Raw genomic sequence first — 21,912 nt, forward strand, 5'->3', positions numbered from 1 at the left:
TGCTCGAGCCGCACTCCTCAATGGCGTACGGCGCGACGGCACGCAGGCGCTCCACCTCCGGACTGTCGTAGCTGCGTGGCATTGCACGAGTGATCAGGGAAGGGTGGGAGGTGGGCAAGGGTGGCACTGCAGGTTGCTGATGCACGCGGAGAACTGCAACTTCATCATGGCTCGGGTACCAGCCCAGTCAAGTACGGAGGATGTCTGGGGCGAAGCACCCATACCGTGGGTAGAGCACCGATACCGTGACACTGGTGACATGACAGCAACCCAACACGTGTGGTGCCGCCCGTTGCGGCCCTGTGCTCACTCACCTGCGTGCGTTGACTAGCGTCATGACGTCGCACACCACCCGCCCCGGTGCGACCGTGGCGTAGCGCCACGCCGCCGTGCCACCGAAGCCTGAGGCCAGGGCCGCCTCTCGCGCCTCCCTTGCCTCCCGAGTTTCTTCATCCTCCTCCGCCTGCTGCTCTGCCCGCCCTGCCACGGCCGCAGCGCCGCTGCGCAAGCCACCGATGTTTGCATCTGTGTCTGCAGCCACCGATGCTTTTAGCTGCTCTCCTGCAGGCTCTAGCTTGTTTTGCCGGCGCTCCTCCGGAAGCGCCTCCGGCTGATGACTGCCTGTTCCCTCGCCCACGTGTGCCTCCGCGGCTGCCTCCGCGGCTGCCGCAGGAAAGGCAACGCACGACGGAATGAGCCAGCCGCTGCCCAGCTGCATACTGCCCAGCAGCTTCTCATGTGTGCCGCCGAAGGATGCGCTGCTATCATCTGGCAGGTCAGTCAGGAGCTCCACTGGGTGGGCGGCGCCGCGGCGCACGGCAACACGGCTGTGTGTGTTGCCGAGGTGGATGCCCAGTTTGATTTCCGAAACTGCATACATGCCCAAGGAAGCGGGTGCTTCCCCCCCTGCACTATGCTCATACTGTCCGTATAACACGCCTGACTCGGGTGGCTCCCCAAGTGCTTGGCTGGGGCCGTGCGGCACGACGAGCAGGAGGCCAAACACCACCAGTGCTGCTGTCGTGGGTAAAGTGCCGGGCAAGCGACGCGAGGGTGACGATGCGGCCCCTGGGTTCTGGGGCCTTGAAGGTTGTCTTTGCATAATTTATAGGATGTGAGTTATTAAGCGTCAGCCGGCGTGATTAAATGGTGTGCGAAAAGGACTAACCGGCATCATTTCGGGCGAGTACACACTGCGGGCCCGCAATACGTGAGCACGGTGTGCATTAAATGTAAGTCTTGAGGTGAATATGAAGCAAAGCAAGAGTTCTGTGGCCTGTTGCGTTGTGCGCTGTCAAATCCCGCCCTGCGTTCCGCGTTTGGGAGGGTCCCACCGTACGCGCGCCGTTTGGCTTTCTCGCCAGTCGCCAACCCCCGTGGGTGAGAGCCTGAGACCTTAAGCAGCTTCTACATGTGGACATCTGGTATTGTAGTCTCGCGTTAGGCCATTGTCGATGTGCTTGGTTACACGAGCCCGCTTGATACGGTTGCTTGATTGGAGGACGGGGCGGGGCCAAGCTGCCCCAAGCCCCCACGGCCCCAGTGCCCCACCCCTCGCCCCGACGTTCCCCACGCGCCCCCCATACCCCCAGTGCACCACCCCCGCCATGTGAGGTAACGACCACAAGTCAGTTCCAAGGCAAGACAATCATAGATGGAAGACAAAGGACAATATGAAGGTAGAAGCGCGTACCGGTATACTGGATGCCCACATTGCAACCCCGCATGCCAAGCACGCCTATGCGTCCCGGCTATCCAATCGTCTTATTAAACTTTGAATTCAGTATTAATGCTACCGTTCCGGTGCATTCATGCACACACTTCCGGGTAACACGTGCTTTCAGGAACGTGACACAGGGTGGCCGGCGCTCGGAAAAGGCCCCCATGAGCCTACCTGTGTCACGCACGCCGCCAACAATGGCCATTGCAACAACTCTACCGGTACCTGCTGCCTCACCTTACTCCGCATGTTCTACTATTTCCACGGCGGTCTCTGTCCTACTACTCCTGCTCTGGCGGCTCCCTGTCTACTGCTGATCTGCCCGTGGATCTGCTTTGCTACTGCCGCCACCTTTGTCTGCCCCGCTACTGCCGCCTCAGCCGCTCAAAGCTCGTCGTGGTCGGCCAGGTCCTCATCCTCATGCGAGTCGCCGCCGCCGCTTGGGCCGCCGCTCTTCTTGTAGACCTCAGCGATGATGGGGTTGCACACGTCCTCAACCTCCTTCAGCCTGTCCTTGTACTCGGACGTGTCTGTTGGGGCGCGTGATGGGGCGGGCGCATGCAAAGTGCGGGTCAGTGGGTTCGCATGTCAGCATGCCGTGTCCAGCCCTGACCTCCATGCGCCATGCCGCCGCTCCCCACACCTCGCAATACCATCTCACCAGTCACGACCATCCAACAACGCACAGCATCGAAACCCCGCGCTCCCTGCCTCGCCTGCAACCTGCCGGACAACCAGACCCCCACGCACGCAACCCCCAGCGCTACTGGCCATCACTCACCGGCGTCGGGGTTCTCGTCCAGCCACTCCAGAGCCTCCTTGACGGCGGCGGTGATCTTCTCCTTGTCCTCCTCCTCGATCTTGTCCTTCATCTTGTCCTCCACGGTGTTCTTCATGTTGTAGCAGTAGGTCTCCAGCTGGTTGCGGGCGTCGATCTTGGCCTTGACGGCCTTGTCCTGCTCCGCGAACTCCTCAGCTTCCTTCACCATGCGCTCAATGTCGTCCTGGCTCAGGCGACCCTTCTCGGCGGTGATGGTGATCTTCTCCTTCTTGCCGGTGCCCTTGTCCTGTGGAAACGGGCGTCAGAATGGGGTTGATGGGGTTGGAATGAAGTTGGGGTAAGTGGAAGGGTGTATGAAATCGTGATGGGCCGGGGAGGTGCGTGCCTGCGTGGTGTGCAGCCCCCTGGCACCAGGAGCACTCAGTGCCAGTGCGTGATGCCGTACCCGCCGGCAGGGTGCGCAATTATGAGGCACCTGTTAGCACTGCATGCCCAATCCCGATCAGCTCCGCATGCAGTCTCGCTCAAACCCGCGCACCCCGCCCACGCATCCCACACCCCACTGCGTGCGGTGGGTCCGCCACGCACACCCACGCATCCCACACCCCACTGCGTGCGGTCGGTCCGCCACGCACACCCACGCACCTGGGCCGAGACGGTGAGGATACCGTTGGCGTCCACCTCGAACGTCACTTCAATTTGGGGGGTGCCGCGGGGGGCCGGCGGGATACCGTTCAGGTCGAACTGGCCCAGCTTGTGATTGTCCTTGGTCAGGGCGCGCTCGCCCTCGTACACCTGCGTGCGGGGAAGAAGGCCGAGGGACGGTGGGCGGGGTTAGTTGGGGACTGGAATTGTCCCGCCCTCTAATCACGGGCAGCGCAAAGAGGGTGGCACGTGCCCGCGGGATCTGGGTCTTGGGGCCTAAATACGGCTAGCCCGCCACACCCGATTTCTGCCCCCCTGGAGGGTTGTTGGTGACTGGGGATGTTGCGATTGTTGCCTGCATCAGCGGCTGACAATTTCACCATTCTCCGCCGTGCCCTGCACCCTGCAGCAGCTAGCGTGGCCTCGCGCGCACACGCACCTGGATGGACACGGTGGGCTGGTTGTCGGCTGCCGTGGAGAAGGTCTGCGACTTCTTGGTGGGGATGACGCTGTTGCGCGGGATGAGGTTAGTCATGACGCCGCCGGTGGTCTCAATGCCCAGAGACAGGGGCGTGCGGTCGATCACAATCAGGCCCTCGGTGCTCTCCTCCTCTGTTGACAGCGGGCAGGGTGGCAAAGACACACATGTGCATCAGAACAGCTGGTCTTGGGATTGCGATTGCCACAGTGGGGGATGCGGGAGAGCGTCAAGGCAGCTGGATGGTGGGCTTGCACCTGAAACCCACCCACGAACTGCATGCACCTGCATCTGCGCCAGCAATCGGCAGCCACCGCCCTTTGTGCACCTGCCTCACGCACGCACGCCCTCCCACCTACCAGAAACTCCCATCCACCCGTCCATCCATCCACTTATCCACTCGCCCTCCCACGCACCTTCCCCGCTGAGGATTGCGCCCTGCACGGCCGCGCCGTAGGCCACGGCCTCATCGGGGTTGACACCCTTGTTGGGCTCCTTGCCGCCGAACCACTCGCGCAGCAGGTCCTGCACCTTGGGGATGCGGGTGGAGCCGCCCACCAGCACAATCTCATCGATCTCGGTCTTCTTCAGGTTGGCGTCGTCCATGGCCTGAGGGAGAGGAACAGGAGGGATGAAGGAAGAGGTCAGATAGCGCGTTGCTGTGCGCCAGCTAGCCAGAAGCTATTGCCAATGTTTGATGGGCCTGCGTTATCCTGGTTTCGGTACATGAACTCGGAACTTTGGCACCGCCCAATCAAACCCAATGCCCCACCGAAACCAGCTTCTGCGGTCCGTGCCCGTGCCGCCACCACGTCCAACAACCCGTCCCCGCACGCGCTGGCCCGCCCCACCTTCTTGACGGGTCCCATGGTCTTCTTGAACAGGTCCATGTTCAGCTCCTCAAAGCGGGCGCGGGTCAGGGGCTCCGACAGGTCAATGCCCTCGTACAGAGCCTCAATCTCAACGCGGACCTGGGGACGTAGGAAGGACGGTGGGTGCGCGGCGGGGTCAGGGGGCGGACTGGAAAAGCGGGTGTTCAGCCGAAGCTTGTCGATTTACGCATCCTCAAACCCCGTTCTGAACATGCACCATACCCACACCCATACCGCGTCCATGCCCACCCACACCCATACATACCGTGTCCATGCCCACACACCCACATACAGCCTGGTTGTGGTTCTTGTCAGACACACGCCCATGTTGCCGCACGCCACGACCACACGCTCGCTCGCTCACCTGGTGCTGGCTGGACAGGGCACGCTTGGCGCGCTCGGCCTCACGGCGCAGCTTCTGCAGGGCGCGGGCGTCGCCGCTAATGTCCTTCTTGTACTTCTTCTTGATCAGCTTGATGAAGTACTCCATGACGCGCTGGTCAAAGTCCTCACCGCCCAGGTGAGTGTCGCCGTTGGTGGAGATGACCTCAAACACGCCGTTGTCGATGGTGAGGATGGACACATCGAAGGTGCCACCGCCCAGGTCGAACACCAGGATGTTCTTCTCGCCGCCCTTCTTGTCCAGGCCGTAGGCGATGGCAGCGGCGGTGGGCTCGTTGATGATGCGCACCACGTTCAGGCCAGAAATGGTGCCGGCGTCCTTGGTGGCCTGGGTGGTCGGGAGAGGAAGGTGAGAGGAAGGGGAGAGGAAGGGGAAGGGCGGGGCGGGGTTAGCAGGTAGGGGGGTTAGCAGGTAGGAAGCCGTCGTGCACGTGGTGCGACACAGGGCGGGCAAGTTGGTGCTGAGCAGCGCTATGGCTGAGAGGCACCCGTACATACGCATTAGTGAGTTCCCCACGGCAGTGGCATTGTGGAGTACCGTGCCAACGCCAGCTGGCCCCCCTCCACCCCCTCCCACCATCCACAACCCCGCCGTGCCCCCTCCTACACATCCCAACGCCACATACGCACCTGGCGCTGGGCATCGTTAAAGTACGCGGGCACGGTGACCACAGCGTGCTTGACAGTCTTGCCCAGGTAGGCCTCAGCAGTGTCCTTCATCTTCTGAAGAATCATAGCCGAGATCTCCTCAGGCGAGAACACCTTCTGCTCGCCCTTGACGTCCACGGCCACATAGGGCTTGCCCTGGCGGTCAACAATGTCATAGGACACAAGCTTCCGGTCTCGCTGAACGTCGGCGTCGGAGAATCTGGTTGAGCGTGGGTTGGTGGAGGAGCGGGTTAGCAGAAACGAGCAGAAAGGGGGATGGCACGCACGCACATGCGGCGGCCGCTGGAAGCAAGCCTCCCCTGCTGCCTACCAGGGAACCCCTGCTGCCTACCCCGGCCTATGCACCCCGGCGCACCCAGGAGCCGCCGCACGCACGCAGGTAACAGTTCGGCTGCTTACTTGCGGCCGATCAGGCGCTTGACGTCGTAGATGGTGCGCTTGGGGTTGACGGTAGCCTGGTTCTTGGCAGCGTCGCCGATCAGGCGCTCCTCGTCGGTGAAGGCCACATACGAGGGAGTGATGCGATTGCCCTGGTCGTTCGCGATAATCTCCACACGGCCGTTTTTGTACACGCCCACGCAAGAGTAGGTCGTGCCCAGGTCGATACCAATAACGGTGCCGAGCTTGTCGGTTGTGGGCGACGCCGCTTTGGCCTGCGGGATGCTGGCGAGCGCGCTGGCCGCGACCAGGGTCGCGATAAGGCCCAGGCCTACCATGCACAGGCGCCGAGTGACTCCATGATGCCCTGCACGAGTTTTACGGCAAAGCAGGCACCGTGTCACCGTGGCTGCTCAGGGACATGCGTTCTGAAGGCATGCCCTCGCGGCACCCAAAGATGATCAACCGTGCGCTGTAACAATTATACAGCTTACCAGTAGATGTGTGGAACTTGCGAGTCTTCAAGCTATTGGCCATGGCTGGGTTGAAGGAAGCAGAACAAAAGAAACCAACTTGACCGTTGAGGGCCGAGCTCTACCAGCTTCTGGGCTTTAACCAAGTTAGCTGTGTACAACAACACTGATTAAAGGTTTCTGTGCTGCGAACGGGCTGAAGACGGCCTTTATTGCCGAAGGGGCTCGGCGGACACGTCGCACCTGGCTGTCCCGCGCCTGTCCCTCGTACAGAGACGTCTCGGAGGAATGCTGGCGTAATGCGCCGTGCCCATAGAACTTTCAAACAAATGCACTAGCGATAACGCGAGAGTTCGAGCCTTTCCGGCCTTTGGAGCATTGCGAATGTGGGGACCAGAACATTTCAAGTGCGTGCTTGCGAAGTCTGCGTGACTGGGCTTCTTCTTCCTGGAGGCCTAGGTCCACGGCCTAGGTCCTACAAGTTGCATTGACGCAAGGGATACCTTCATGTTTAGGTAGACTACCGCCCAGGACGGAGGTCAGGCGACGGACAACACACGAGGTGCCTAGCACTGCCTGCTCAGCGACGGTTGGACCCACGGTTGGACCTGGGGAGGATTTCCCCTGGGCTGAACTGTTGATCACAGTCATTGCGCGTAGTGTCAGCGGCTTCGTCATGCGGGGTGTGTTACAACCCTCTCGTAACCAAGTGTGGGGCTCAGCCGAATGCCAGCAGACCCGGTTCCGTCAATCAATTGCCACATGCAGTCAGTTCCAAGTCCACTGTCTGCAATGCGTCATTTCTTTGCCACGTGTCGTTTCATACCTAGCGCCCATCTGCCTCACTGCCCGTGCTTCATCCAGCGTCTTGTCATTGACGGACACGCACGCGCAAGCGCCCGTCCACTCTCGCGCCTACCTCTCTTCATATCGTGACATTCGCTCGCACGATTATCACCTGTGCTAGCCTTGGCATCGGGTGCACCGCACTGCACTGGCCGCCACACGGGCCCACCGGCGGAGGGGGTGCGTGACAGAAAACTGCAACCCCAACACACGCGGCAGACTGGCGCGGACACTCCAGCAGCAGCAGGCAACCCTCGACGCCAAGCGGAACGGGTACCACCGCACCCCTTGCTTACGGCCAGCAGCGGACGCGCCGCGGCACTCGCGTGCGCCAAGGACACGCCACTGCTGGCCTTGCTACAACATCTAAACCTTTTCACATAAGCTGCTCAGCCACACGGCGCTTTACAGCTCGTCCTTCTCCTCCGCCTCCTCCTTCTTCTCCTCCGTCTCCTCCGCCTTCTCCTCCGTCTCCTCCGCCTTCTCCTCCGCCTCCTCGGGCTCGGCGGCCTCCTCCGCCTCCAGCGCCACCTCCAGGCTGTCCACGCCCAGCGTGTCCTTCAGGACGCCGTACATGCGCTGCGAGAAGGCCTTGGCGTCATCGGGCACAAAGCCCGACTCCAGCAGCGCGGTCTCGTACAGCAGGCGCGCGGTGGCCACGGCGCTCTCCTCCACGGTCTCCTCGGTGGCGGCGGCCAGCTTGTCCTTGAGCGCCACGATGAGCGGGTGGCGGGGGTTGATCTCCAGCGTGCGCTGGGTGGGGGTGAAGGAGGAGCCGGGGCGGGAGAAGGCCTGCAAGGGTGCGGACACGGTGGTGGGGTTTGGGCCGGGTGTCAGCACAGGGTACCAAGCGTGCACGTGGGTCTGCACGTGTTATACAGACTGCTTGCTGCTGCGCAGGTTCGCCGTGGCCAGCAGCCTGCCCAACACTCCGCGGCCCAGCCTGTTCACGCATTACGGGGTGACGCCGCCCTCTCCCCCTCGTGGCCCCTCGTAACCCGTACCGCGGCCCCCCCACCCACAAACCCCCTCTGACCTGTGCGCGCATGATGCGCTCCATGTTGGCGCTGTTGCCGTACTTGCCGGTGACCACGATGCAGGGGGTGGTGGCCAGGCGGTTGGACACCTTGACGCCCTGCAGCTTGGAGTCGTCCACCACCTTCTTCCACCACTTGGTCAGGTCCTTGAACTGCTCCTTCAGCTCCTGTGGAGGTGAGGGAACGCAACCAAACGCGCACGTTAACGAAGTGCTTGCTAGTGAATGCGAATGCAAGACGCCGTCGCGCGTCAGGAGAGGCCTGATCGCAACAGCGAACCCTAGGCAAGTACGGTAAGCCGGCCCGGCTTCTGCGAGATACCATTCCATCCCCTTTCTACCTTGCCGCAACCTTGCCTGTCCTCGCCACCACGCACCCATCACCGCTTCCGCCACCCCACCCTCACCCTCCACCCCCGCGCCCCGCCCTCACCCTCCCCAACCCCTACGCCCCACCTTGTCCTTCTTCTTCTCCACCTCGTCCTTGTCGGTCAGCTTGAGGTCCTCCTTGGAGGCGTTGGAGAACTTCTTGTCGTCGTAGTCCAGCAGGTGGCCCATCACGTACTCGTCCAGCACGTCCGTGAAGTAGATGACCTCGTAGCCCTTGCGCAGCAGCTGCTCCACAAAGGGGCTGCCAGCCACCTCCTCCTTGCTGGTGCCTGCGGGGACAGAGCGCGGCGGCAGGGGAGGAGAGGGGAGGGGCTGTAAATACCAGCCCGAACTAAACCAAACCAAGCTAAGCTAGGGGCATGGGGGGTGCGAGGGACGGCGCGTGTGAGCGGGGGGACACGAAGGACAGGGTGGGAGGCTGGATGCAGCAGGACCGGGCACAACGAGGCGGACAGCTCACGAGCTGTTCCCCTGTGCACCTGTGAACCTAAGCGATCCAGTCCAGCCCAGCTGCGACCCAGGCACCCAGCTGCGACCCAGCCCAGCCGCCTGAAGATTACAGGCAGCGCAGGACACCCACCGGCCAGGTAGTAGATGGACTTCTGGCCCTCCTTCATGCGGCCGATGTACTCGTCCAGGGTGGTGAGCTGGTCGCCGGTCTTGGAGGTGTGGAAGCGCAGCAACTTGGCCAGGCGGTTGCGGTTGGTGGTGTCCTCGATGATGCCCAGCTTGATGGCGCGGCCAAACTGCTCCCAGAACTTGGCGTACTGGCCGCACTCCTTCTCGGAGGGCTTGTCCTCGGTCTCGCCCTTCTCTGCGGGGCCGAAGGAGCGGGCGGTGGGGAAGGTAAGGTGTGATCACTGTGGTGTGACTCAGGCGTGCGGGGAATACGGGTGCGGTCACCACGTGCCCCGGCGGCTCGTGCGCGTGCCTCACCCTTCCGCACAGACACGCGCCTGCAACGCCCCTGCCCTGGCCATAACCCAACACGCCGCCCTCCCCCTCTCCCACATCCCCACTCCTGCGGTAAGCCTCCCTTCCTGGCCCGCGCCCCGCCCCTCGCATCCCTCTCACCCTCCATCTCCTTGCACTTGACCTCGGCCTCCGCCATCTTGCGGATCATGTCCAGCACCTTGCGCACCACCTTCTTCTTGATGGTCTTCAGCGCCGCCTCCTGCTGCAGCATCTCGCGGCTCACGTTGAGCGGCAGCGTGTCCGAGTCCACAATGCCCTTCACGAACGACAGGTAGCGCGGGATGAGCTCCTTCATGTCGTCGCTGATGAAGACGCGGCGCACGTACAACTTCAGGCCGTGCTGGGCCTTCTCGTAGTACTTGTCGTAGAAGTCGTAGGGGCTGACGGAGGGGATGTACAGGATGGAGCGGAACTCCACGTCGCCCTCGGCACGGAAGTGCGAGTAGGTCAGCGCGTCGGTGTAGTCCTGTGTGCGGGTGTGAACAACAAACGACGCGCAGGGGAGGAAGAGACTTGAGCGTGGTAAGGGCGAGAGATCGTAGCTCCTATCCTAGGGCGAGAGGTTGTAGCGGCTTTCCTGCGGCCGCTGCGACCCCAATGAGCCGCATAAGCCGCGCCCGGCAACCGCATTCCGTGCACTGCTTGCCCCATGCTGCCTTACGCACATCCACGCTTCCAACACCCATCGGCCCACCCTCGTCCACCCCTTGTTCTTGCCCGTGCCTCTGCACACCTCCGCCCCTGCCCCGGCCCCGCCCCTGCGCCTGCTCTACACGCACCTTGGACACGGCCTTGTAGAACTTCTGGTACTCCTCCTCCGTCACGTCGCTGGGCTTGCGCAGCCAGATGGCCTTGTTGTCGTTCAGCAGCTCCCAGTCCTTCTTCTTCTCCCTAATAACAAGGAGTTGCGCGGAAACATCAGCAGGTGGCGGAGGTGCACCGCAGTACGTGATGGCATAGATTCACGCAACCCCCCGCACATCAATTTCCACCCTCTCCACCCACCCACTCAACACAGTGAGCACAAGCTCTACCGCGTCCACCACGGGGATTTCCGAAGCCTGTCCCCCTGTGTCCCCGTCTGCGTCCGACTCTGTCCGCGAGAGCGATGCCCCTTCACCTCCTGCTTCTCTCACTCACTTGCGGGTGGCCTTGGGCTTCTCCTCCTCCTCCTTGGACTCCTCCTCGTCGTCCTCAGCGCCCTCTGCAGCAGTGCAACCACACCACCGTACGCGTGACAACAGAGCAGCCCGCTGCACGCAATGACAGATGTCCATGACGGCCGGACGACCTCAACTCCCAGCAACTGCTCAACCCGGCTGCATGAGACCTGGGACATACACGGCTCGCAAGCATCCTCGCCCCATGCCTATCCAGCATCGCGCCACCACCACCACCCGCTACCACCACGCCCGGCCTCTTACTCACCCTCCTCCTCCTCGTCCTCCTTGCCCTCCTCCTCCTTCTCGTCCTCCTTGACGGCCTCCTCGGGCTCCTCCACCGGCACCTCCACCTCCTTCTCCGTCTGCAGGTAGATGGGGAAGTTGATGAACTCGCTGTAGCGCTGCACCAGCTCCTTCAGCTTGGCCTCAGTGCCGTACTCCTGTGGGGGGTCGAGGGGAGCCGTCAGCAGGGAAGAAGGTTATGAGCTTTCGGGGATTGCGCACGAGAGTAACGGGGGTGTGACAGTGCGGCGGGGTGGCGCATATGACAAGCCCAGCGACTACCGTATTCCTGCCTTGTCCCCCTGCCTCCACCAACCGCCCTCACCCAAACCCCGGCCTATCCCCTGTCCTCCGCCACCACCGCGTCCCCCTGCCTCCACCAACCGCCCTCACCCAAACCCCGGCCTATCCCCTGTCCTCCGCCACCACCGCGTCCCCCTGCCTCCACCAACCGCCCTCACCCAAACCCCGGCCTATCCCCTGTCCTCCGCCACCACCGCCGCCATAGCCGCTACCTTCGCGGTCGCCACTGCGCCCCTGCACGCACCTGCGCCTCCTCCTTCAGGTGGATCTTGATCAGGGTGCCGCGGCCCAGAGGCTCGTTCTCGGTGTCCTCGCTGATGGCGAAGCTGCCGTCGGCGGTGCTCGACCAGATGTACCTGCGCCGCAGCGAGGAGGCGGCAGCGTGAGGCACGTCGGCGTGCGTGCAGGCCTGCAGGTGCACGTGTGCCGGTTCCCCCCACCCACCCCCCCGGATACATACCGCGTGCTGGCTCCAGTCCCGCGGGCCCGTCCCTGCCTCTTCCCTGCCTCTTCCCGCGGTGCTGGCGCAACCAGTTCTGTTCCAGACTGCAGCCGCTGCATTGCTACAGCCATTGCCACATCGGCGCTTCTGCCATTGCCACATCGCAGCTACTGTCGGTACTCACTGGGCGTCGTCGTTGTGCTTGGACACGACCTCCACGTAGTCGGCCACCAGGTACACCGAGTAGAAACCCACACCAAACTGGCCGATCAGGTTCATGTCGCCACCCTTCTGCATCTGCTCCAGGAAGGCTGCAGGGGGCGGCAAGCAATATAGAAGAGGCGGGACGGCGTGTCAAGTATTGTGCACGCGCTGGAGGGACAGCAGAAGCGCAGTAGCATGCTACCGCCGCTGCAACTGCGGCTGAAGAGGCACAATCCTGCCTTTCCAAACGCCTTTCCAACCCTCTTTGCACAGCCGCCTGCCCATGCCTCGCTTTCCCTCCCTCCCTGCCGCGCCGCGTCGCTTGCGCTACTGCCGCCCTACCCGAGGTGCCCGACTTGGCAATGGTGCCCAGGTTCTTAATCAGGTCGTCCTTGGTCATGCCGATACCGCGGTCGCGGATGTACAGCACCTTGGACTCCGGATCCAGCCAGATCTTGATCTCCAGGTTGGAGGTGTCGCCGTCGCCCAGGATCGACTTGTCCGTGAGGGACAGGAAGCGGATCTTGTCGAGCGCGTCGCTGGCGTTGGAGATGAGCTCGCGCAGGAAAATGTCCTTGTTGGAGTAGAGCGAGTGAATGATGATGTCCATGAGGCGAGTCACCTCGGCCTGGAAGGCAAATTGCTCGCCGCTGTCGCGCACGCGCTGCTTGGACATCGCCTCCTTCTCCCTGAGGGCCACGGGTCCGCGGGTGGTGGGGGTCGGGGGAGGTTCGCGGAGGGGCCGAGGCGACAGGCAGGTACAGCCAGAGGTGACTTGGTTGCGGATGGCAGTAACATGGCAGTTCGTGCTAAGGTCACGACGAGTGAGGTGTGGGTATTAGGAGCGGAGTGTGTCCCGTGTGCAGGGACGCCCAGGCACGGGCAAACCCGACACCTCTTAAGAAGGCAACATGCCCCCCCGCGCAACTACCAACCCCTTGCCATAATTGCAATATCGAAAGCGTAATGGAGCGCGGCCCAAAACCTATTTCGGCGCCTTCACGCGCACCTGTGAATCGAGGTGGCGTCCGTGGCAGTCGCGTGGCCAGAAGAAACACCATTATCGACCTTAGGCGCAGCCGTCGCATCAACGGCTGAGTCAGCGCGGATGGCTGCAGGAGCGGGAGCGAGCGGAAGAGAGCGTCGATGGCCGTCCCCTTGCCACACGTTCGCTGCACAGCCGCTCTTACCTGGCAGAGCGCAGAGCGCAACTGCAGCCACCAGCAGCAGCGCGATGGCCCTCCGGTCCATTTCGACCCAACCGACTGCGCGAGATGTGTGTTGATCTCCTGCTGCTCCAAGAGTCTTGTCTAGACACGCCCTGCTCGGGCCTTGTTTACACAGATACTACAGTGTAATAGTCACACTGGCACGCCGAGCTGTTGCGCAGGGACCCGCCCATAGAAACTTCTATGCCGAGCATGGAGCGGAATGGGGCAAAAAGTGCACGTGGTGAGGTGTCTCAAGCTGCTTGCCCAGAGCTTTCTGGGCGCCGATAGGACTGGCGGAAACACATCCTCTTGATGTACATATCACATCAACTGGCTGCTCGGAAAGGCAGCTCTCCTTCACAGCGACTTGGACGCAGTAATGGCGCCAAACACCCAAACCAGGGAAACAACATGCTGTGCGGCTACCGGTGTTGTGGATGTATCACTGCATCATTGCTCCATATGCTCACCCCGGTGCAGTATGGCGGCCAGCGGGTCTAGGCACTTCCGGTGGGACATGGCCGCGGTTGGCCGTGTTGCGCACTTTGCAGCTTTCCACACTCCTGCACCGTCCGGAGACACATGTGCAGAGTGCAGAGATTGGCGGGCAAGCCCTGGCGGCATAAGCCGGCCATGGCCAAGCACTTGGGCGAGTTGGGGCAAACATGGTCTGGGCGGTGGGCCGGGCAATGCGGAGGAGGGAGGCAGAGGGAACGGTGGCCCAGCCCTGCCTGGCTGTGCGTGTTGACTCGGCGTGTGCTTCACTATGCTCAGTTGCCGTCCTTCACAGTTACACGTGCTGTACACGTGGACATCCAACGCGGACACTCCGAGTGCGTGAGTGGCTGTGTTGTTTAGGTCTGCGTACACGGGCAGACACGGGTGCCACTCCCCTGGCGGCCTGGCCAACACGACAACGCGGTTGGCACACACCATACTCAAGATTCCCAAGGCTTCGCTTCGCTAATCCTGACCCAGAGATTTAGGGCATGTGCTGCATGGTATGTAGCCCGCCCGCAGTATGGCCCAAATCCTCTGAATCCTTCCTGGGCCATTAGCACCGTGGGCCGTGGGCAGCCTGTTATTGATATGCTCGAAAGAACGCAACACGCACAAGCGAACATGACGTTGTAGAGCCGAGGCCAGTGAGCTAGCACAAGCAAAAAGAAAAGCGTGAGCATGAGCAGCGACCGCAACTGCTACGTTACCTTTGACGAGATAACCGCGCGCCAAGCTGCGCCACTCCGGCGTCATAAAGCTCTCAGCTGGTGTATACGGCTGTCAGAGGCTGGGCTGGCGTAGACTGGCCGCAGACTACCAAGCGGAGGCCGTGGGCCACAAGCTTGAGCGGCTAGGGCATGTTTCCAGGCCAGCTAAATGCAACGGCTAGGTCTGCTAATTGCGGCGCAGGTGTTGCCCGCCCCCGCTCCCTCGTACCTGGCCGCACCAGTGCACCACGCATCTCTGCACTTGCTTGCTAAGGCCTGCCACGCAAGCATGCCACGCCGGACCACGCACGCCTTGACCATCGCACGGACCGGACACACCCCGTCAATGCCTCAACCGTCAAGCTTGGCAGCACAATGCATGGTTACTACCGTACCCTTAATCGAACACAATTAACACAATCAACGCACCGACACTAGCTCGGCCTCACTTCCTGGCTTCCCTCTCCCTATCCGCCAGTCTACTTCCTATCTTGCCTCCCTCCTCCGCATTGCCCGCCCCACCGCCCAGACCATGTTTGCCCCAACTCGCCCAAGTGCTTGGCCATGGCCGGCTTATGCCGCCAGGGCTTGCCCGCCAATCTCTGCACTCTGCACATGTGTCTCCGGACGGTGCAGGAGTGTGGAAAGCGGCAAAGTGCGCAACACGGCCAACCGCGGCCATGTCCCACCGGAAGTGCCTAGACCCGCTGGCCGCCATACTGCACCGGGGTGAGCATATGGAGCAATGATACAGTGATACATCCACAACACCGGTAGCCGCACAGCATGTTGTTTCCCTGGTTTGGGTGTTTGGCCCGATTACTGCGTGCCATGTCGCTGTGTGGAAGAGCTGCCTTTTCAAACAGCCAATTGACTAAGTATTACCTCAAGTGGATGTGTTTCCGCCAGTCCTATCGGCGCCCAGAAAGCTCTGGGCAAGCAGCTTGAGACACCTCACCACGTGCACTTTTTGCCCCATTCCGCTCCATGCTCGGCATAGGAGTTTCTATTGGCGGGTCCCTGCGCAACAGGTCGGCGTGCCAGTGAGACTGTCGTACTTTCATGATGCACTGCGCAGTGTGCGTGCGATGGGACCTTGCTGTGCACCAGCTGTCGTTCCAGGCCCCCGCTTGCACCTAAGGACTTATGCAAGCGTGCAAACACACGACGCGCATACCCCACCAGGTAAACCAACCTCCAACTCCAGCTATTTCGTTGCACGGCCCAGAATCCATTCCAATCATCATCCCCGCGTGGTCTCGCCCACCACCCAGTGAAGCGCAAGAAGCGGAGGTTGCAAGCAGGCGACACCCTCCCCTGGTCAGCCCCGAATAGGTGATGCCCCCCGCCCCCAAGCCGCCTTTGATACGTCCCATCTATCACTTATACATGCTTGAGCGCCCTGCCAGTACGGCGGCCGGCGGCCTCGCCCACATCGACTCCATCCGCCGTGGCTCCACGGCACGTGCACCGTGACAAGGAAGCGCGCCGCAGCCGACGACCAGGGCATTTCACGTTGGAATAAACGCAGCCCTACGCCTGTGACCATGGAGCCCCCAAGTCAAGCAGGCAGCGAGGTCCGCACGGATGTTGCGCGTGGAAATTTCGAGAACAAGAAGGTTTCCAGTCTTTCCGACTCCCGCCTGTTGACAGGCAATGCACATGTCAAGCGTTGTAAACACATGCGCCAACTATATGGCCTGGCCACCCCGAAATTTTCTGGAACGGTACGGCGTGAGGTGTCCCGCGCTCGGATGGGGCATGTTTCTCGCGCCATAAGTCCTCACGCCGTTGGCTTTCCATGCCAAGTCTGCTCACGACGTTAGGTGTTGCACCTTTGTTGGTACCTTTTTGATTTATATAGCTTCGCCCCTCGGGGTGTCCGCCATCTAAACATGGCGCAGTGGAAGGCTGCTGTGCTGTTGCTGGGTAGGTCCGCGCGCTGCGTCCCGTCGCGCTGGATCTGTCATCTAATTATAATGTTTTGCTCGCAGCGCTGGCCTGCGCCTCTTACGGCTTCGGCGTTTGGGCTGAGGAGGAGAAGCTCGGCACCGTTATTGGTATCGACCTAGGCACGACCTACTCTTGCGTGGGCGTGTACAAGAACGGCCGTGTGGAGATTATTGCGAACGACCAGGGCAACCGCATCACTCCCTCGTATGTGGCCTTCACCGACGAGGAGCGCCTGATCGGAGACGCTGCCAAGAACCAGGCTACCGTCAACCCCAAGCGCACCGTCTACGACGTCAAGCGCCTGATCGGCCGCAAGTGAGCAGCCGAATTGGGGCGGGCTGGGTCTGTGGACGTGCAACACACATGTCGCAGGCGGTCGTTAACCACTTGACCTTTCTCGCTCGCAGGTACGAGGACAAGGAGGTGCAGCGCGACAAGAAGCTTGTGTCCTATGACATTGTTGACCGCCAGGGTAAGCCCTATGTGGCCGTGGACGTCAAGGGCGAGCAGAAGGTGTTCTCGCCTGAGGAGATCTCGGCTATGATTCTTCAGAAGATGAAGGACACTGCTGAGGCCTACCTGGGCAAGACTGTCAAGCACGCTGTGGTCACCGTGCCCGCGTACTTCAACGATGCCCAGCGCCAGGTGCGTGCGTGGCGTTGGGATGTGTATGAGGGGGCACGGCGGGTACGGCGGGGTTGTGGTGTGCTGGAGGGGGGCCGGCTGGCGTTGGCACGGTACTACGCAAACCCACTGCCGTGGGGAACTCACTGATGCGTACGTACGGGTGCCTCTCAGCCATAGCGCTGCTCAGCACCAGCTTGCCCGCCCAGCATGCACGCCTCCCTACCTGCTAACCCCACCCCGCCCTTCCCCTTCCTCTCCCCTTCCTCTCTCGACCACCCAGGCCACCAAGGACGCCGGCACCATTTCTGGCCTGAACGTGGTGCGCATCATCAACGAGCCCACTGCCGCTGCCATCGCCTACGGCCTGGACAAGAAGGGCGGCGAGAAGAACATCCTGGTGTTCGACCTGGGCGGTGGCACCTTCGATGTGTCCATCCTCACCATCGACAACGGCGTGTTTGAGGTCATCTCCACCAACGGCGACACTCACCTGGGCGGTGAGGACTTTGACCAGCGCGTCATGGAGTACTTCATCAAGCTGATCAAGAAGAAGTACAAGAAGGACATTAGCGGCGACGCCCGCGCCCTGCAGAAGCTGCGCCGCGAGGCCGAGCGTGCCAAGCGTGCCCTGTCCAGCCAGCACCAGGTGAGCGAGCGCGCGTGTGGGGGCGTGCGGCAATGTACACCCAGGCTGTATGTGGGTGTGTGGGCATGGACACGGTATGTATGGGTGTGGGCATGGTGCATGTTCAGGAACGGGGTTGCAGGATGCGTAAATCGATGAGCTTCGGCTGAACACCTGCTTTTCCAGTCCGTCCCCTGACCCCGCCGCGCACCCACCGTCTTTCCTAATTCCCCAGGTCCGCGTTGAGATTGAGGCTCTGTACGAGGGCATTGATCTGTCGGAGCCCCTGACCCGCGCCCGCTTTGAGGAGCTGAACATGGACCTGTTCAAGAAGACCATGGGACCCGTCAAGAAGGTGGGACGGGCCAGCGCGTGCGGGGACGGGTTGTTGGACGTGGTGGCGGCACGGGCACGGACCGCAGAAGCTGGTTTCGGTGGGGCATTGGGTTTGATTGGGCGATGCCAAAGTTCCGAGTTCCATGTACCGAAATCAGGATAACGCAGGCCCATCAACATTGGCAATAGCTTCTGGCTAACAGCAACGCGCTATCTGACCTCTTCCTTCATCCCTCCTGCTTCTCCCCCTCAGGCCATGGACGACGCCAACCTGAAGAAGACCGAGATCGATGAGATTGTGCTGGTGGGCGGCTCCACCCGCATCCCCAAGGTGCAGGACCTGCTGCGCGAGTGGTTCGACGGCAAGGAGCCCAACAAGGGTGTCAACCCCGATGAGGCCGTGGCCTACGGCGCGGCCGTGCAGGGCGGCATTCTGGGTGGCGAGGGTGGCGATGAGGTGAAGGACATCCTGCTCCTGGATGTGGCTCCCCTGTCTCTGGGCATTGAGACCGTGGGCGGCGTCATGACCAAGCTGATCCCCCGCAACACTGTCATCCCCACCAAGAAGTCGCAGACCTTCACTACCTACCAGGACCAGCAGACCACCGTGTCCATCCAGGTGCGCGCGCATGAGGCAACGATGGGGAAATGCAGGGCACGGCGTCATGTGCAAGGAACCGGCGAGGTCATCTATTTGGGGGGGGGGGGTGGCAAACAAGATGTGCGCGCGTCACAGTGCGGCAAGTGCAGCGCCTCAGCACTATGCGCTACCAGCGGTTTTGTAATGGCGTTCCGAGCTTGCTGACATATCTGACTCCGTCGGACATGAACTGGTTCCCTACTGTGCAGGTGTACGAGGGCGAGCGCGCCATGACCAAGGACAACCACAAGCTGGGCCAGTTCGACCTGAACGGTATCCCGCCGGCCCCCCGCGGCACCCCTCAGATTGAGGTGACGTTCGAGGTGGACGCCAACGGTATCCTGAACGTGGCCGCTGAGGACAAGGGCACCGGCAAGAAGGAGAAGATCACCATCACCGCCGAGAAGGGTCGCCTGAGCCAGGACGACATTGAGCGCATGGTGAAGGAGGCTGAGGAGTTTGCGGAGCAGGACAAGGCCGTCAAGGCCAAGATCGACGCCCGCAACCAGCTGGAGACCTACTGCTACAACATGAAGAGCACCGTGGAGGACAAGATGAAGGACAAGATCGAGGAGGAGGACAAGGAGAAGATCACCGCCGCCGTCAAGGAGGCGCTGGAGTGGCTGGACGAGAACCCCGACGCCGGTAAGTAGCTAGTGGCGGGGTGTTGTGTGTGCGTGGGGTCGTGGGGTCTGGACTGGCAGCTGTGGGGAGATACTGGGAAATTGGTGCAGCGGATATGGCAGGCGGGTGTCGTGGTGTACTGGAAACTGGTGCATGGGGACAAGCCACGCAGTATTCTAATCTAATTGGTCGGTCTACCTTGCCTGCATTTGGTTCTGCAGAGCCTGATGAGTACAAGGACAAGCTGAAGGAGGTTGAGGACGTATGCAACCCCATCATTGCTGAGGTCTACAAGAAGAGCGGCGGCCCCAGCGACGGCGGCGACTCCGAGGACTTGGGCGACCACGACGAGCTCTAAGCACGTTGGTGGTGTGCACAGCAGCTGCATTTGCAGTAGCAGCTTGCATCGCTGCAGCACTTTGTAGTCGCTTTAGTGAGCCCGTCTTTTAGAACTTGGGCACTGCGTCGGAATACGTGGGCTTGAGCTGATTGACTTGACATGCCAGCGGTCCAACGTGGCGGGCATTGGGCGCTGGCAACATGCATGACCCCCAAGCAGTGACTGGTTTGGCAATGCGTAGGCGCTGTAGCAGCGCTAAAAACGGTGGTACAGAGGAGAGCAGGGGTGGCACACATGTGCTCCCCACAAATTTTGAGAGCCTCGACTCGTAGGATGTGTCACCCTGACATGTCCGCAAGGACTCTACCTCATTACCCCAACGAATGAGAATGAAGAGAAGGAGAAGGCCAAGTGCTTGATGTGTATGCGTGCGAAACGCGGGAGTCGCGTTGTCAGGAGGATGTAAGGTGGAGGGAGCCACTATCCAACATATTGCACTGTCCATACAACGACACAAGCGTAGGTTTGAATGGTCAGTCGGGGCATGTGGCTGAATCATTAGCATAAACAAGGCAGCCATCCCGCACCGCTATTGACGAGTGTTGCGGAACTAATGCGTACGTAGACCAGAGCGGAAGGCGGAGTGGGCTTGCAGGCGGCACGAGCGTAGGCAGTCAGTAGCGCTGGGGTCACCATCAGGCCCCGCGCGGCTACACCACCTTAGGCTGGAGTGTGCGCAGCCACAGGCCGCGCTTGACCCAATTGCATGCTCCGTTACAGCGAGCCCCATGCAAGGTCGGCGAAGGGGAGAGGTCCATGCTTGTCAGCAGCGCGAGGCAAGGCCGAACGCTTCCACTCCTCTCCCATGGTCGGCCCAGCAAACTTCCAGCCAGCCAGCAACTCGTCGGTACAGTAACTCCGGCGTTCGACCAGCCGCGTACTCTTGCCCTGCCGTTGCAAATTGGTTGTCATCTGCTGGGGTCTGGGAATCAGCTGCACCCTACGGGACTTTACCAACCTGCCTTGACACTGTCCCATCACACATCCACTCCTCTCGCATTCGGTCCTTAGGGCAGCCCTTAAGTCCTTAACGACACACAAGCCTCTAGGGCTCAGCTCCTAGCCTTACGAGCCTCGGCTCGTGAGGAAGCGCACAACATTTTCGTTGGCGGCTTTGGCTTTCGTTACTAACTTTTTGTAGCCTTTTGCGGGCTCTGTGAGGCTTTACGACTTGGTTACGACTTGGTTTGGATGGCTTCGGCCTTGGGTGGGTGCGTCGCGCCCTGTTTTCGGCATCGCGCGTTCTGTGGCGGCTGGCCGCGTCTGGGTGGCCGGCCGCGCTCGTTCTGCTCTGTGGTCGCTTTTTGGTTTCGTGTGTGCAGGTTACGGGTGGCCCTGGTGGTCGCTCGTGGCCCGGCGCAAGCTTCGATGTTCCGTGGTGCTCCTCGGCGCCTCTCCTCGTGCCGCCTGGCCCGCCGTCGTCTCCACCGGCGGCCTTGCTGGCTCAGCAGATAGTTAGGTTGCGGGTGCCGTTCGTAGCATGGCGGTTCAGGGACCGTTAGGCAGCAGGTGACGCTGGTCGGGTAGTCCCGGGTGTCGGGTTGTGAGTGCCCGGGCGGCTGTTGCCCGGGCGCCCGGGCGGCTGGTGCTCCTGTTCGCCTCCGGGCGCGCGCGTGCCTGTTTGATGGGTCGGTCTAGTTCGCTGGTGGGGCGGGTGGAGGGCGGTGTGCCCGTGGCGAGGTGTTGTGGTGTACTGGTGGTTTGGTCAGTTTCCGGCTCGGTTTCCCTTTGTGGTGCCTCGGCACCGACGTTTCCGGACATGGGCCTCCGGGCCAAGACATTGCGCGTCTGTGACGCCGACGAGAAAATGTGTGGTGCTTGCGTTTGATGGGGATGTCGGCAGACCTCTGGCCTGTCGCGCCTTGTTGTGCGTGGGTGCTGCCGCCAAAAGACCTAAACGAGATGAGGGGTGTTACGTGGCGGTGGGGCTTTGGCGGGCTTCGGCTTGGCTTCGACTCATGTGCGTAACACTATGAAGGTCGGCAGCCAACCAGGGGGCGGGTGTTGTTTCTCTGGGTCGCAGATGGCCCTTCGCGGCGTGGGTACGGCGTGCCCCCGCTTGTCGGGCTGTCCCTTCAATTGTAATCCGCATCCTTAGGGCGCGCGGTGCAGCCTTATCCCGAACTTCAGCCGCGACATTCCCAATCCAACCCGCGCTTCCTCACACTCCGGTTGTGTTTGTCTCGCACTCGCATTCGATTCGCCCGTCACTCATCCGTACATTCGGGC

The 21,912-nt window shown here is 61.5% G+C and overlaps 4 protein-coding genes across 4 annotated transcripts in view; 1 reads left to right on the forward strand and 3 right to left on the reverse strand.

Annotated features, from left to right (window-relative positions):
* Positions 1–1,231, reverse strand: part of CHLRE_02g080550v5 (uncharacterized protein) — an 8,576-nt gene extending 7,345 nt beyond the window's left edge. Inside the window, exons 1-2 of the mRNA XM_043059230.1 lie at positions 315–1,231; positions 1–71 (exon numbers count right to left, since the gene is read on the reverse strand). The exon at positions 1–71 is cut by the window's left edge and continues 305 nt beyond it. Coding sequence (XP_042926864.1) covers positions 1–71; positions 315–880 — 637 coding nt within the window. The 5' untranslated portion in view covers positions 881–1,231. The remainder of the gene's footprint in view (positions 72–314) is intronic.
* Positions 1,232–1,452: 221 nt separating this feature from the next.
* Positions 1,453–6,891, reverse strand: CHLRE_02g080600v5 (uncharacterized protein). Its single transcript, XM_001701832.2, has 10 exons — positions 6,440–6,891; positions 5,967–6,312; positions 5,529–5,766; positions 4,861–5,226; positions 4,476–4,595; positions 4,041–4,233; positions 3,586–3,758; positions 3,147–3,296; positions 2,502–2,787; positions 1,453–2,250 (listed from the first exon to the last, which is right to left on the reverse strand). Exons 1-10 carry the CDS (start codon positions 6,480–6,482, stop codon positions 2,105–2,107), a joined length of 2,061 nt encoding a protein of 686 aa, XP_001701884.2. The 5' UTR covers positions 6,483–6,891; the 3' UTR covers positions 1,453–2,104.
* Positions 6,892–7,094: 203 nt separating this feature from the next.
* Positions 7,095–13,461, reverse strand: CHLRE_02g080650v5 (uncharacterized protein). Its single transcript, XM_043059231.1, has 13 exons — positions 13,250–13,461; positions 13,069–13,171; positions 12,402–12,748; positions 12,040–12,166; positions 11,658–11,769; positions 11,094–11,268; positions 10,806–10,869; positions 10,445–10,556; positions 9,765–10,131; positions 9,271–9,504; positions 8,757–8,959; positions 8,301–8,468; positions 7,095–8,056 (listed from the first exon to the last, which is right to left on the reverse strand). Exons 1-13 carry the CDS (start codon positions 13,308–13,310, stop codon positions 7,670–7,672), a joined length of 2,460 nt encoding a protein of 819 aa, XP_042926865.1. The 5' UTR covers positions 13,311–13,461; the 3' UTR covers positions 7,095–7,669.
* Positions 13,462–16,281: 2,820 nt separating this feature from the next.
* Positions 16,282–21,780, forward strand: CHLRE_02g080700v5 (uncharacterized protein). The gene is made up of 8 exons (XM_001701633.2): positions 16,282–16,407; positions 16,473–16,746; positions 16,839–17,076; positions 17,339–17,704; positions 17,919–18,038; positions 18,273–18,638; positions 18,869–19,304; positions 19,505–21,780. The coding sequence occupies exons 1-8, from the start codon at positions 16,374–16,376 to the stop codon at positions 19,639–19,641; spliced, it is 1,971 nt and encodes a 656-aa protein (XP_001701685.1). The 5' UTR covers positions 16,282–16,373; the 3' UTR covers positions 19,642–21,780.
* The last annotated feature ends 132 nt before the right edge of the window (positions 21,781–21,912 follow it).

Source organism: Chlamydomonas reinhardtii, chromosome 2 (genome assembly GCF_000002595.2).
Source record: "Chlamydomonas reinhardtii strain CC-503 cw92 mt+ chromosome 2, whole genome shotgun sequence".
In the NCBI taxonomy this organism is placed as follows: Eukaryota; Viridiplantae; Chlorophyta; class Chlorophyceae; order Chlamydomonadales; family Chlamydomonadaceae; genus Chlamydomonas; species Chlamydomonas reinhardtii.

Excerpts from the sequence above, each read along its gene's own strand:
- CHLRE_02g080600v5 (XM_001701832.2), bottom strand. The coding sequence starts at position 6,482 with ATGGCCAATAGCTTGAAGACTCGCAAGTTCCACACATCTACTG. Across the intron at positions 4,596-4,860 it reads CCCTGTCCAGCCAGCACCAG|GTCCGCGTTGAGATTGAGGC; the intron begins GTGAGCGAGCGA and ends CTACGTCCCCAG. Across the intron at positions 3,297-3,585 it reads AGCCCACCGTGTCCATCCAG|GTGTACGAGGGCGAGCGCGC; the intron begins GTGCGTGTGCGC and ends CCCCGCACGCAG.
- CHLRE_02g080650v5 (XM_043059231.1), bottom strand. The coding sequence starts at position 13,310 with ATGGACCGGAGGGCCATCGCGCTGCTGCTGGTGGCTGCAGTTGCGCTC. Across the intron at positions 11,269-11,657 it reads ACCTGAAGGAGGAGGCGCAG|GAGTACGGCACTGAGGCCAA; the intron begins GTGCGTGCAGGG and ends GACCCCCCACAG. Across the intron at positions 8,960-9,270 it reads GTCCATCTACTACCTGGCCG|GCACCAGCAAGGAGGAGGTG; the intron begins GTGGGTGTCCTG and ends CTGTCCCCGCAG.
- CHLRE_02g080700v5 (XM_001701633.2), top strand. The coding sequence starts at position 16,374 with ATGGCGCAGTGGAAGGCTGCTGTGCTGTTGCTGG. Across the intron at positions 17,077-17,338 it reads TCAACGATGCCCAGCGCCAG|GCCACCAAGGACGCCGGCAC; the intron begins GTGCGTGCGTGG and ends TCGACCACCCAG. Across the intron at positions 19,305-19,504 it reads GGACGAGAACCCCGACGCCG|AGCCTGATGAGTACAAGGAC; the intron begins GTAAGTAGCTAG and ends TTGGTTCTGCAG.